At 41.0% G+C, this 15,913-nt stretch overlaps 1 protein-coding gene across 1 annotated transcript; it reads left to right on the forward strand.

Moving 5' to 3' along the window:
* The first annotated feature begins 620 nt into the window (after positions 1-620).
* LOC117538963 (circadian-associated transcriptional repressor) lies at positions 621-9,654 on the forward strand. The gene is made up of 6 exons (XM_034204977.1): positions 621-775; positions 3,879-4,311; positions 4,600-4,675; positions 5,391-5,469; positions 7,115-7,241; positions 8,040-9,654. The coding sequence occupies exons 2-6, from the start codon at positions 3,919-3,921 to the stop codon at positions 8,421-8,423; spliced, it is 1,059 nt and encodes a 352-aa protein (XP_034060868.1). The 5' UTR covers positions 621-775; positions 3,879-3,918; the 3' UTR covers positions 8,424-9,654.
* The last annotated feature ends 6,259 nt before the right edge of the window (positions 9,655-15,913 follow it).

The raw sequence follows: 15,913 nt of genomic DNA on the forward strand, positions 1-15,913 counted from the left end.
ATTGATCAATTATGACAATTTAATATAGTGGAAACTACCAAAAGGAATATAAAGTGGTGATAATTAAACACATAGTAGACTAAGGAGTATTTTTGATTGTTATACTTTTTTTAAATGTATTAATAAATATTTAGCAATGCTAATATAACTAAAGTAGTCTAAATGATTTAAAAACTTCCTCCACTGCAAATATGACTTAGACTTAAAAATAACACTTTCTAGACTCAGCAACCTGACTTTCAGGTCCAATAAAATAGTCTGCTCTCTCATGAACCATCACTGTTCTCCCTGAATCTGCTGACTGTGCCTTTACCACGCTGCTCGGGTCACAGACATGCCACAAGTCAGTCATAATCACCCGGATGATATAACGATGAAGAATGCCTGCAGAGTGACCCAAACTAGCCCTGGGTTGACTTTTTGCCCAGCTGCCGAAATGAAACCGATCCGCGTGTCCACGTGTTTGTGTCATTTCCATCTCATTTGCATATGTAAACCGGTCTAGCCTATCGCTCCGCGGCTGCTCCGGGAGCCGACGCTGATTTGTCGGTCGGTGGAGTTTGAGGAGCAAATGAGAGAGCCGGTCCCCGTTAATCCCGCCCTCCCAGACACGTTGCCTTGGGAGAAGCAACACGGGCCGATAGCTGGCTGCACCGTGTCCTCACACACTCTCACACTCTCACACACCGCACGTCCGACACATCAGCTGCTCTCTGCCCCACACTGCTGCTGGATTTACCGCTGAACAACGGAACAGTTGCTCCATCCTGGGAAGGTACGCACCCTCTCTGCTCCTCACCTCCCTGAACACATCACTGATCACCTGTCTTTGGTCAGGCATTTATTTAGGAATTGGCCACAGGAATTTGGCGCAGAAATGCAAACGGGTAGCTATTTATTTGTATAGAAAGATTAATAGGATGGCAGATAAAGGCCTGACAATGATGATTTTTCTCATGTGCATTCCTTGTTAAATATAATTTATTATAACAGTGCCTGTTGCCAAATTTGCCATGCCTGATGAGGAAGTCTATTGTGTATGTTACCTAACTGATTTGAAACCTGCATTTAGGCTCACAGATCGGATCTTTCGCTTTTCACTAAGAAGAGATAATAATGTGTAATCTTTGAATGAGGGAAATATTCCTAATGCATTTCATGTTAATTTCTGTTTTCTAAATAAGAATGTCATGTATGTGAAGTAGTGGGCATCTCTATTCATGTGAACCTTCTACACAGGTAGATGGATACATGGATATAGTAAAGGATATCTGCTATAAGTGAATTTTATTAAGAAATGTGTGTTTTTTTAAACCACATGGTTAAGTAGATGTGATCAGTAAAGAGTCAGCATTTCTATTTGAAAGATTGAAGGCCTGCGTGGTGTACTCAAAGTGACTAATGGAACAAGTGTGGTATGTGAATGTGGTTTTAAAACAATTAAATCTGACAAATGCTATCATTTTCATAAATAATACGGAGTGTTATATAATGTGCATTTGCCAAGAAGTTGGTGTTGCAGTCTTTTTATAGCAGACACAAACGTGCGACTGAGAATAGACTTTTATTTAAGGATGAATGATATAATGAGATATGTAATACGATATAAATATTTTTGAATAGTTTGATGATGGATGTTTAACTTAAATGATAATTTTTAGATACACATTTATCAAGATATAGTTGTAAATATATAACCAATATAATAATAATACATTTTATTTTTAGGAGCCTTTCATGACACCCAAGGACACCGTACAATATGTTAAAAAAAAGAAAACGCTAATTGGCAACAGAACATGATAAAAACACAAACAGGAAATCATGGAGGAGACAATCAAGTATATATATATATATAAATAAATAAATATAGAGTACTGTGTGTACATTTAGTAATACATATTTTACCCTTGGATTTCATAATAAAACAGTATCAGATATATGTAATGCTGAGCATACTGAGTATGACTATTGCTTGAATCCAAGTAGAAATGAACTCAGCATTTCATTACAGTTCTTCCCTCTAATGTTTGCTAATCTGGTTCCTAATCGTTGTTTTCTAACAAAAATTGGTCAGCTGTGGTCTCCCCGAAGCATTACTTTAACCTTCAGACAGAAACTTTGTTGTGCCTCTCTGCGTACGTTCTGTTTGAGCTTGTCAAATCAGTCAATCTGTGCTCCACCCTCCTCCGTAACAATAAGATCAGAAGGTGGTCGTCCTGTGACAAAGACCAAGGGAGCAATTAACTCCCCTTCCCTCAGACTTCACAGGAGGCAGGAGACATGCCAGGCGTTAAGCACTCAAAACACCGAAAATAATCCCTGTGCTGAAAATGCTGTTCTCACTTCCTCTGATCACTGAGGAAACACGTTGGGAAGATCCAAAGATCCCACAAAGAAATGAAACATCCGTGACGAGCATTTGGTCTGAAGAGTTCCTATTCCCCAGGCATTCTTCATGTTGTGAACAAACAGTGCCAGGCTCTCATTTTCTAAAATCTTTTTCCCCCACAGTGGTGTCACTAGTGTTGATGGGAGGTCTGTCTGAGACGCTGGTCGTCATGGTGGCAGACCCCTGCCCCCTTTGAGTAAACAAGCTAACAATGTTTATGAATGATTTTGGTGGTAGCAGCTGAATGAAGGAAAACACACTCAGGCTATCGATTGTAAAATGTAGATTTAATGTCTTTGTTCTTACCATGATGTAGAGTTAATAATAGAACACATTTTAAGAGTGAAAATATTTGAGTGTCTGGGGGTATTAGCCGGATAATTTGGGATTTTTGGTGTTTGCTATGAAAGGTGGCTAGTCTGTGTTTACTGGCTCAGGTGTTGCATCTGGTGTTGCATCTGTAAAATAAACAGGTCATTGTGGTTTGAACAACTGTGGTCTCACTGCCACCATCTGCTCACAGTGCTCCGCTGTGTGGGAGCCTTTATTCATGTCTGCTTCAGTTTTTTTATTTCTAGGCGAACCTGCATTTTTTTTTTTAGCGAAATTCAAATATGGCTGGCTGCTTTTTTATTATTTTCTTTGTTGTTGCATTAGAGCAGGGGTCTCCAACCTTTTTTAGGATGAGAGCTACTTTCAAAAAATAAAACAAGTCGTGAGCTACTTTTACTCCTCTTTTTTTTGGTTTTTGCAGTGTATATATTTAGCACATTTTAACATTATTATATGCTTACCTTTAACCTTTGTGTGCTGTTTGGGTCTGTGGGACCCGTTTTCAGTGTTTACTAAAAGAACATGTATGCAATTTAATTATTTTAACCTGCTTTATTTGGGGGTGGACCTCCCACCCTCTACGGGGGTCCGGGGGCATGCACCCCCGGGAATGTTTTTTTTTAAATGTTAAATGCATCAATCTGGTGCACTTTGAGCACAAAATGAATGTATGGAAACAGCTCTCAACACTCATATGAAAGGGAGCTGTATACTTTTCAATAATCCAAACATCTTTAGAATATGATCACAACCAATAACAAACCATTTAAACTGGTTTATTCTTATTTTATGTTACCTAGTTAGTTTATTTTTATTCATGCATATTTGACTAATTACTCCCCTTTTAAACTGTTGCAAGAACGTGATTGGTCGATATTCATTGTGGAGGGAGGAGGGGTGTTAGATAGATATAGAGTTGTAGTAAGTAGATAGAATTCGCTATGATTGAGGTTTCGTTTATGCATAGGGTAGATTCTTTTAATTACATTCCCTTTTTTTGTGTGTATTTTTTACATTTTGGATTTGCTTGGCGAGCTACTTATTGAGGGCTTGCGAGCTACTTATTGAGGGCTTGCGAGCTACCGGTAGCTCGCGATTGACGTGTTGGAGACCCCTGCATTAGAGTAACCGTGACTTTCTTTCTGTCTGTCAGGTCAGTGATGGTCAGTGCGACTTAGAGCCTGCAGCCGAGGATGTCTGCTACAGATTCGGACAACTCCATTGACTGGCTGGCTAGTGACAATGAGGACAACGACAGCGAACAGGAGTCTGACTGCACCGGAAAGCACAACCACACAGAGGGTCCTTCATCCCCCCGCAGCCCGCCACACCTGGGCCCGTCTGACAGCAGCGAGGTGAAGGAGGGCGACCGTAACTGGAGCGAGGTCACAGAAGCTTCCAGCCGGAGGTTTCCCTCAGGCTGCACAGAGACACGAGACAGCACCATTGGACTGTGTAAAACACAACAAGGAGACAAAACAAATGGCAAAAACACTCAGCAAGCACTGAAGAGACCTCACAGCTCCGAGGAGGAGTGCAAGCCACTTTCCAATGTGTCAGAGAAGAACCACATTTTCCACAGAAAGGTGAGCACCTCTAACTCTTGTCTGTTTCGCACAGGAGGTGTTTAACAGTGTCAGCCAAACTAGAGTGTGCCCTATCACCTAGGTCGTCTCCCCTGCTGGTTTTACAGTCAGTGTGTCATGCATCACATTTCCAGTAAGAATGACTCCCCCCCCCAATCAAACTTCAATCAGCAGAACAGTAGGCGGAGTTTGGGGGTTATCTAAATCATTTTCTGCAACTTTTATACTAATCTGAACAGCAATTTGTGGTTTGATATCACCTATAAATTACTCTATTTTTGTTTTCAGTGCATGGAGCTACAATGCTACATTCACCCACTGTCATCTATCTTGAATGGCCTTCGTTCAGGGAGATACAGAGAACGTAAGTCCCTCATTTATCATCTTTTACTATTTCTGTTGTTCCCAGTAGTATCACACTGTTTAATTCAACCATTCCTTAGTTGAGTCTCTGTGTATGTCTTTTGTCTGTCTCAGAGAAATCCAAAACATTAACAATAGTCCGGATAGACGACATCCCACTCTTTTTCTGGAAAATGTGTCCCTGATATTTAAAATCAAGATGATTGAAACATGTATTGTTGTATGGCTATCAAGAAACCACAACTATTTCCTGTGTGTGCACGTGTCTGTCTTTTTATAAGGGGGCTGATAATGCATAACGTTTCTTTGCAACTTTACAAAAAAATGTCCCTCTTTAATAAGAGCACATCTAAATCGTATTGCTATGCCAGTTGATGGCAGTATCACGGTTTGGAACTCCTTGTAAATGAGCTGTTGGCACAGAGGAGCGAGAACATATACTGTACCACAGTCTCCATTAAAGCAGCTGCTGTTTGCGAGTCTCCTGATAGGCATTATAAAGATTTCTGGAAGATAGTGCCATGTCCAAACAGCCTCTGAAAACTGCTTCATGTGGGAACTTTGTCAAACCTTGTGTGACCCAACACTTCCTGGCCACAGAGGCAGGGAGTCTGTTCCTCCACACACACATTTCACACAATCCATCTGCTGCACAGACTCAGGCCTGCTGTCGGCACAGTTCATGTGGCTCATTGTACGACTTTATTCTTTTCCAGGACTCAGCAGTTTCCAGGAGAGCGTGGCCATGGACAGGATTCAGAGGATCATGGGAGTCCTGCAGAACCCCTGCATGGGGTAAGTGTCCTCAGTGTGACCCACATACAGACAATGGTATTCAGTTTGTGTTTATGTAGCTACAAACACATACTGGGTGATGTGTGCTTCATCCAATCTGTGTTGCCTGTGCAAGTATGTTACCTTCACTGAACTCGGATCAGAATCACGACTACAATACGCTCGACCTCACACAGGGTGCTTGCTGTCTTGGGTCAGAGTGGTGGACAACATGTCTGTGACACATGGCTCACAGCAGGTTGCCCTGTGAGTAGCCGCTTCCCCCACACACTCAGACTACATTTACTGCAGAGAAGGCTGGGTCTCGCTTTAGCAGGGCATCTTGTTAAAAATGCATCACGCTCCACTGTGAGCAGCACACAGTCTGCTTGATTAGCGCTCCACTGGCCAGATGGTATAATGGGGTATGATATCACCACTTTAAAGGAGAAAGTCTTTGTTCCTGAAATACAATCATGTTTAATTGTTTGGAGGTTTCCTGTTAGTGTTAAATCACAAAATAGCGGTAATAGTAAGTAATGAAATTCCCAATTTGACGTTTTCAAATTGCTTGCCTTGTTTGCCAACATAAAAAAAGAAAGGGATTTAGCTTACATTCAGATCAGAAGCTGGAACCGGTAAATATCAATTATCTGAATTGTTGTCAAGTCATCTAAGGTTGATTGTAACCAAACAATAAAACAATCAGTATGAATACAAAACAAAATTGTATAGAAGAATATCTCGTTATGATCATATTCACAATATCACACGGCTCTGACAGTCTGAAGTAGCTGCTTCATGTAGCCTCTCACCTCCTCTGAATTTTAAGCAGCACTTCTGGTACCTGTATGTAGGGCAAAGCATCATGGTACACTGATATAAGATGAAATGGTAGACTGATATAAGATTAAGTGCTGCTGAGTCTTGCACAGCCTAATTGGAGCCCTCACCCACCAGCTGCTGCCCTCATATGGGAGACAAAGAGTGGGTGTGGCAGCCTCCCCACAGACAGCCGGGACAGAGGCTGGAAGGTGGACTAAACCCCCCCCCCCCCCTCATTGCTCCCTGTGCCTGCTCTGTATTGCCAGCTGGCAGCCCCTGCAGCAACACAATGGTTGATAGGATCAAAGTGACTTTTTTAGCAGTCACTGTTGCAGATAATCTTTCACATGAATTTAACATGCGCTGAACGGAGTATAGCGGGAAGGTCCTGATCATATAACACGGGCTAATCCCTACCCACCATCTGGTTTTCACGGGTGGGAGTTAATGGGGCGCTGCCCCCTGCTACACACCTCACACGCAAACTGCGTCACCATGATTAGTTTATTTTCACAGTGACGCTGTTGGAGACCGATGTGGCTTTGGGGTTTTATATTTAGAGGCGAGCGGAACTATTATACATCAGGCCACGTGTGAGCTCGAAACATGTGAGAAATGTGCTTAAGACAATCCCCCCTTCACACACATGGAGTACAGGCTTTGCTAAGTGAGTGAAGTGTTAGTGCGCTGTTCGAGATTGCTTGTTTCCTGTGTGAGTTTGATTGTGTAATAAGATTTAACGGAAAAGATGATTGGTAGATTACTTAATTGTATGAATGATAGCTTTACTAAATGTATCCCTCTCTTTCTGTTTCTCTCTTTCTTTCCTTCATTTTTTCAGAGAGAAATACATTAATATCATTCTTAAAATGGAGGAAATGCTGAAGAGCTGGTTCCCTGATGTAAAACTCAAGGATCAACTTGCTGATCCCCGGACAGAGGAAGCCGTTCCTACCAAGAAACCGAAGGTAAAGCCTTACGAAAGCAGAACTGTTATGTAACATCTCTTTGGTGGAGGAGGCCTGCTGCCAAGAATGGTGACGATTCAGCGAAAGAGGGATACAATATCTATTATTATTTAATCACAGGTCTGGGACTGGGGGGGGGGGGATTAGCAGCTATTTTTACTGATGTATTACCACTGTCTCATGTTGGCTAAGAACAATGACAGAAGAGAAAAGGTAATTTTTGGAGGAGGTATTCTTAAGGGGATAAGAAAGGTCAGAATAATCTGGAACATTCCTTTGCTTTTAATTAGTTAGGAGTCGTTTCTGTGACTAATCCTGACACACCCTCCCATAAACATGGTTTTAATGTACTCTAATTTTATTTCAGTCACCTCATCAAAGCTGTTTGGAATTTTGAAACGGCTCATGCTGTTTGCCACGGCAACATCAGTCAGATTATGCTAGCAATTAGCAAAATAATTTATAAACAGTGTGGAGAAGTTAGCTCAAACAAAAACACATTTTCAAATGAGTGTTTATATAGCTTTGTCTTCTGAATTAGGCATCTGTTTGCTAACAATTTAGCCTTTTAATAAGGTTATAATAAATATGTGTCATTGTTTGTGCCCCTTCAAGAAGTCAAAAGAAGTCTGTCTTATTCAATTAATACATCGTGCAATCATGCATACTATTTCAAATCCCCAGGGACAATTCAGGGGCAATTTTAGGCTCATTTATAGTATTCTTGTTGATTAATGGACACTTAATATTAAACAAGCAAATCATTAAATCAAAGTGTGTTTCTATCTTTTACACAAGCTATCTCCAGTAAGCGTCACTGCAGTCGTGTGCCCCGTCCCCGTCAGTGATCCTGCAGCCGGTGTCAAACCCCTGAGAGTCACCGAACTCACCCCTCCTGGAGCTCACTCTGCCAGTAACCTGAAGTGGCTCCACCCCTCGCCCATCTGCTCCCCCGCAGCAGAGCAGGCCCAGGGCGGGCCCGGGCTCCCGCTGCCCCCCAAAGACCTAACGCAGGACAACGCCGTGTCCTCCAGCACGGACAGCCACGCCAAGAGAGACTCGATGCCCAGAGGCCCTCCGCCGAGCAAAATTAACGCACCCTGTCTAGAGAGGCTCCTCAAATCGACAGAAAGCATCATCTGCAAGGGGAAGGGCGGTTTGACAGACAGCAGCTGGTCCTAGTCTACACAGACGGCTGGGGGTCCGGCTGTTAGCACCGCACAGACCCAGCCTAGCCTTGCCCACCATGCCAGGAGCCGGTCAGCTCACCAACCCATTCCAGCCTTCAGGGGAGACGGGATCCTCCAAAAGGGACGTCCACTGTAATGTGGAAGGAGCATTGACGGACATGTTGTACTCTCTGTATGGAAATGTGCCCTCTCTGACATGACAGGTGTCTGCTTTAGTTTCCCCCTTTGTTGACTTATTTTGTTTTGTTTTTTTGCACTCTTGAATAGCGTGTATGAGAGTGGAGAGGATAGATTTCACATGCGCGAGATCTCCGGAGCCCCTGATTCCACAACTGAACCGTTCCCACTGACCTGTAGATGCAATAATGCAGAGTATCTGTGAAACCGCCATTATGCCTGAAAGGGAAATAATTGCAGGAGTAGTTTGAGCTTGAAGGGATTTTTCAGATATCCAGACATGACGGTGGTCTACATATTGTTGTATGGGAAAAAAAGTGGCATACATGTGATGTTTGTTTTCTCAACCCCCCCCAGACCCAATGACTCCACTCTTAAGTTTATTGATGTGACTGTTACTCATTTGTATACTTTATAAATAAGTATTTTGGTACAACTATTCTACCTCAGTGGGCACCACGTCACAGTTAGTGAGTAGGAATGCGAACGCTACGCTCAAAGTCTGAACACCTCAGCAGATCTGCAGGGAGCCAAACGGCCTCTGACACGCACCGCGAGATCTGCAGTACGAGTCGTTCTGCTTGTACAAACAGAGGATGCTCTCTCCATGGGGATGCAATCATGGGCCTGACTGGTGCCATTGTAAAGAATGTCAACTGCAGATTTCTTTTTCGAGTCTCCCAGTAGAAGGCAAACAGTGCCTGTAACGTCAAGCTGTGCCTGTAAGCCGGTTTGATAAAACGAGAAGATCGTTCAGAGTAACTGCTCCTCGGTGGGATGTACAAATCAGGAATTCTCACTCTCCTGCCATTTCCTGTAACGAGTAAATTATTCAGATCCTGCCAACGACTTTCTGTGGTGGAGTAGAACAATTCTTTTATTTTGCCACAGAACTGGACAGTATGTTAGACCAGCAGAGAGGGACAAGGTATTTCTCTGTGTAAATCTTACGGAAAGGTTGTCGATTTACCCTGAAAAGTGGCCTTTATAGTGTGACATTTTATACTTTCAAAATAAACGTGGTTCTATTTGTTTGATGCAAAAAGGCTTGGGTTGTTTTATTGTGAGTTTTTCTTTTATCTAGGCTGTTAGAAGTTATCCTATGTGCAGAGAATCAGCAACAGCTCAAGGGTTTAGCCCTAATAGGCACATGTTCCACATTAAACTTGTCTTATTAGTTTTAATGTTCCACTCAGCTTTTTCACTTTTATGTTGAGTGAAATATTCAGCAGCACTTTGCAGTAACACAAAAAGGCAGAGGGTAAAACACCGCACAACTGTCAGCAAAAGGAATTTGTAAGTCTCATAGATCTGATTTATGTCACCGTTAGACCAATTATTGGGTGAGTAGACCAGGAACACTCAAAGAGAGCTTACTTCCCAAAGGAATAATAAGATTTACGGTTCATAAGGCGATATGTAATTTTCAGTACATTAGCTCTAACATAACGTGCAGAGAAATTTTCCAGTTGAGTATCACTTCACACTTCCCAGAATGTAAGTGGTATTTAATGTTTTCCATACATGCACTTTCACATGCCTGTTGGCAAACCAGCCCGCAGAATTAAAACTGTGACCTACTTGTACAACCCAGACAATGAGACATTCACAACTCACAGAATTATAATTACAGAGGCAATAATAGACATCTGTAATACTAACAGTAAAAACAAACCTGAAGAATTACAGGAATGCACGTTTCAGGAAAAGACAATGAGCCGCCTGCTGCAGAAAATGTGGAGATTAAGACTACTGCTCAGTTCTTTGTGATCTAAGACATATAATTTTCTGTCTGGAGCTTCTGAGAAACTTTAACCACACTGGCAATAGACAGAGTATTTCTGCCAACAAGAATAAAATAAAAAACGACTTCACCAAATCTAAAACCAAATACTGCCATCTATAGGGAAAAGATAAGCATGGCACGCTCACTCTTTGTTTCTCAAATTCACTTTAGATGTATCCTCCGTCGTGTATTAGCACTGTGGTTAACAAAGAATGCCATGAAAGCAGTTCCTTCTTTTCCTCTCCGAATTGGAAAATACACTTAAAAACCACAATATAATGCTGCTTGCTTTTATTTATCTTTCCTTGGTGAATTTAAACTTTTTATTGAAAGCACTGGGTTCAGTTTCAGTCAGCTTCCTAATGCCAAACCCACTTTATTCCCTTCAGTATGAGCATGCTGCATTCACAGATGTGTGTGGCCTGGAAAACAATCAGTTAGAAATGTAAGGAGATGAAAAATGGTCTACCTTTTTTGGGGTCTTTCTTTAAATTACGCTGTTCAGTCACGGGTCTGTTTTTCCAGATTCAAAGATGGGCAGGAGGTACAGTCAGGGCCGGTCCTTGGCATAGGCAGTATAGGCAAATGCTGAGGGCGCATCAATCAATGGGGGGTGCCGAAAATTGGAAACAAATTAAAATTTCAGTAGAGGGGTCGATTACCCAGACTGCATTGTTTCAGAGATACTGGGAAAAGTACTCCGGTGTGAATGCGCCTATTGTAGCATCCCATAAACCCCTCTGTTTCAGCCCTGTTTTTGGCTAATGGTTACACAAGCCAAAAAAATCGTTATGACATCATAAAGTGGCCAAAATCTGATCAGCTCATTTTCAGACAGGTTTTTATATAAAAGGATCAGGACAAAAAGTGAGCAAATATTTTTTTCTGAAACTTTCAGAATCTCTTTACACAGAGGGGACACACGTTTATGTATAAAAGACAGGAACAAGTGGATTTGCCTAATAGGTGACCTTTAATACATCTGTGTGTGTTTTAAATACTTTAATTGTAAAGCCTGATTCTGAAAAAAAGAAAGAAGACAAATTCAAGTGCAATGAAAGACAGCAAGTGCCAGAATATCCCATTATTCATAACAAACTAGACATTCATCATCTCAATCATCACCAAAATGATAACTGTATAGACCTATACAACCACCGACAAGCCTTCATGTTGCTTTCCATTTTAGAGGTTCACAGAGGTTATGCTTTACAGAATTGATTGATATCAGAGTTTTTTTGTCCAGGCAACGTGTGGGCAAAACTACAAAGACTAATTATTCTTGGAGGAGCAGAGATGGGAGCCTTTTGTTGAAAGCATACAAAGGCGAGAGGGAGAGAAAAAATTGAGGGGGGGAGGACAGGTCCATGATTCCAATTGCAAAAAGCTCGAAGGAATAATAAATACAGCTTAATTCTCTCCAGCTCCCCTTTCATTTTAAATTGGCCCTGATTTGAGCTCCAGCTGAGTGTGAAATTACAAGGCGGCGTGGTGATGAATCAGAGCCAAGGTGGCGACGCTTCACTTCGCTGCAGTTATTTATATGTACCAAATCATGGAGTTCATTTCTTAAGTGTAGAAACAGATGTGAAGTCACTTCCCCATCTGTTGATGCGTTTAAAAAATATAAATAACAAATTGCATAAATAAGAAACCTTCCATGCTATAAAAAGATCTAATTACATCAACAAGTTCTGTAAACTTCCTCAAGCTGTTAAATTAAATCAAGAAAAACTTTAGACGTTAGATACGGTTTGTGTTAATACAGGCTGCAGGCTTTAATCTTGCAATTTTCAAAAGCAGTCACGACTAGGTTCCTCTAAATATCACATGATTTAATGCTAAAAAAACACTTGTTAGCTTCTGGAAAATTGCAATCTGCTATCATTCACACTCAGACAAGGATCAGTCGCTTTGTTATTAACTCCAAAGTCTCAGATGTCAGGTATTTGAGTTAGCATTTAGGTATAAATATGATCATAACTTGCTTTTTTGGACGTGAAATTAAGGCCACTTGATCAGAGTCATTACATCTCTTTTCTGAGTCCATAAAAACCAAATAAAACTCTGGTTTCTTCGCGGCCGTAAGAGCTTTGGGTGTTTTAGGGAGATGTTTCAGAACATTCAGTCACACACCAATATATCCTTCCTGCAAAGCAAGGACTGGACTCATTATGATATTATGAACTGTGATTCATTCATAAGAGATAATGGTCTCATCTGTCAGAAGACTGAACACCTTTAATTAGAGACACGTGAACCCAAAATATCCCCTGCTCAATTATAACAGGAGCAGGTTACACAGAAGGTGCTGCAGCAGCTGCTTTTCCCTGGGGATATTCCATAAAAACTCTGAGGACTGTGCATACACACTGGGGAGGGCTGGTTTGTCATTATGTGACAAAACAAATGTATTGTTGTATCCTATAATTTATAATATATGTTTCATTCCACAGTATATTGATGTGGATAAATCATTGTGGTTCAAGGTGAACTGAGTTTTCTTTCTGACATTGCAGTGACAGTACTCTCTGGAGCCGAATGTCTACAGCAGATTGATCACAGAAACAGAAAACAGTGGCCTCTCCTCTTCATAGCATAGCATTACCATCGATTTTGCTGTCTCCAATAGGTTATCCTCAGCTCTTTTTAAAGGAAGAACAATGTTCAAAGAGCAACAACAGCTAATGATGAACAGTACATGCAGAGTGAAGTGAAAGACTTTTCAAAAGGTTTACCATTATGTGAAGGTTTTGTCATACACAATTAGTTGTAGGGGAGACTCTTAAAGAAATGAAAAATGCTCCACAGAACACGCTAAGAGCAGTTTAGAACATTTAACCTATACGTGAATGAATGTCATGATTCATCATATCTGAAAGCCATTCAACAAAACACAGTGAAAGTCATTTCCTTTGACTTTCACACTATCTGCATTTCTTCCGGTTTAATTTGTTTACCGCTTTTCAACATGCAGGCCTCCGAGACCAATTAGGTGAGCGAGGCAACATCGAGCCTGAACTGAACTCTTGTGAGCTTTTGATGTTACTGAAAGATGCAAACTTGTTTTTAAAAGAACATTTGGGATCCGTCACTTTGGGTGTTGTTGGAGCATTATATTGCTTTATATGATTTAAACATTTATTTTATTGCAGTTTTTTTTTATAGAAAATGTACTATTATTTAGTGTTATTATTTAAGTTAGTTAAAGTAGTTTTGAATGCATCTTTGGGCACTGGGGGATTGGGCAGTATCTGTATGGCTCTGAATGTCATCCAAAACGTGAACATATTTTAATTTGATAGAGCAGCAGATTATAGCATCACAACAGTTGGATTATTTGGAAATACTGTAAGAACCACAACAACCACATCAGAGATGACATCTCCTTCTTGGCAAGAATAATGAATAGTCCTGTAAAAAGGTTCTGAATTTGTGAAATCTGCTCTGCTGCGGGGGGGCAGATGGGCGAGGGGTGGAGCCACTTCAGGTTACTGGCAGAGTGAGCTCCAGGAGGGGTGAGTTCGGTGACTCTCAGGGGTTTGACACCGGCTGCAGGATCACTGACGGGGACGGGGCACACGACTGCAGTGACGCTTACTGGAGATAGCTTGTGTAAAAGATAGAAACACACTTTGATTGAATGATTTCACAAATTTGTGAAAACATGGATCATGCAGTATTCATATTAACTAGGAATAATAATATTGCCTTGAACAAATATATAAGCCTGAGGGAGTAAAGGTCTGTAGCATGAATCAGTCCCCCACTTTTGAGCATTGTCAAATCCCCAGTTTTTTTTTATGCCCGCAAAACACAACTTTGATAGAAAGGTCAACCAATGAAATGTAAGGCTTCTCCTTTACAAGTACAGTCTGCCTCCAAATGAGCAACAACTGTCACCTCTCTAGGGTCTAATCATGCAGGTGTTGGGTAGCGGATTAAAGGATGAATCACGTGAGGGTTGAGACTTGTAACAAAGACATGCAACACGATGACATATCAAGAGCACAGAGCCTAAATATGGCCGCCCCTCATTAAGTCCCATTTCCAAGAATAGAGGGCAGACAGAGCTCTTGTATGTATGAATAATGGAAGCAGCCTCCTGGAGCTCATTTCCAGAGAGTGATCTTCATGTTAAAGTATGGCCTAATGATCACACAGATAAAGTGAGAGGCTGGCATTCATGATTAATGTCCTCAGGTCTGTTTCCAGAGTTACGCAGCCTCCACCGTGACTCTGTTCACTGAGCATCAGATGCTTGCAGGAAATAAGATACACTATACAGGTGACATAGTTAATTGCAAATATAGAACTTGTCCACTCAGAACCAAATGTACCAGAAGAAAGCTAAGCTTCACCATTCTTTCACTTATAGCTGCATATTTCATTTATATAAATGTATATATCCTAAGGATACATTTATGCTACTCTTTTTAGTTTTTTTACATTAACATACTAAAATGCATGTTAAAGGCTTACAATTTATCACTTGAATGCTGAAATGAGTTTTAAAAAAAAAAAAAATGTTTCCATTGTCGGCCTACTTTATCAATGCTATTTTTCTTCTCTTCAATACAAACCGCTCTTCAATGAATGTGTAATAATCATGTGTATTTGCATACTGTAGCTTTAATTTTATTAAATTTAATTATTTTCCTGTAACAAATCACTATTTTCACTTCTACTGTTGCTCATATCACACATGGCTGTTCTGCTCACTAGGTGGCACCATTGTGAAAGAAAAACGTAATATCACTGGAAAGCTACTTCTCTGAACAAAGTTTGAATCTTAAACAAATACATTACGTGTCACCAGTTAATGCAATGATCTCAAAGTCTCAACAGGGTGGGATTATACAGATTCACTTTCAGCAGAAACCCAATACTACCATAACAGTAACGTGTTTTCTAAAAAGTCAACATTTGGCTTATGCGTGTGCCTGAATTTTTTTAGTGTCAATGATATGATAACAAGAGTCACCATGTCACACAGATTCACCTGCATGTCATTTACAGTACCATCTAACTGATCTGAGGAGATTTATTGGATTATGCCTTCTTAATGCAAACCACATTACAAATTGCAGCCTGGCCTCCTGACACGTCACTGAGTCAAGAACTGCCTCTAGACATCTGTATCTCTTTCGATGAAGGACATAGTTTTGTGTTACTGATATGCAGCATATGATTTTGGACAGCAGTCCTTATTTGTCTTTGAGAGTGACCCATCCATCACATCCTCCCAATAGTAAATCTCCAGGAATCCCTTGATCCCGGACCCTGTCGCTGGTCCACCACATAATTTATCCTAACATACCAGCTGTGACTCTGATACATGAGATGCTTCAGACCAGACTGTACGGCTGCCTGGAAGCCATGTCATTTCACTCTCCATCAATGACAAAGCTACAAAGGACTCAGGTCATATTTCAGTGAGACATGGCTGAAATATTTACAGACGCTTCATACGGACGAGTGACCAGGGTGTGCTTTAAATGTTTTCTGTTATCTCATCC

The sequence above is a fragment of the Gymnodraco acuticeps genome, unplaced genomic scaffold, assembly GCF_902827175.1.
Source record: "Gymnodraco acuticeps unplaced genomic scaffold, fGymAcu1.1, whole genome shotgun sequence".
Lineage (NCBI taxonomy): Eukaryota > Metazoa > Chordata > Actinopteri > Perciformes > Bathydraconidae > Gymnodraco > Gymnodraco acuticeps.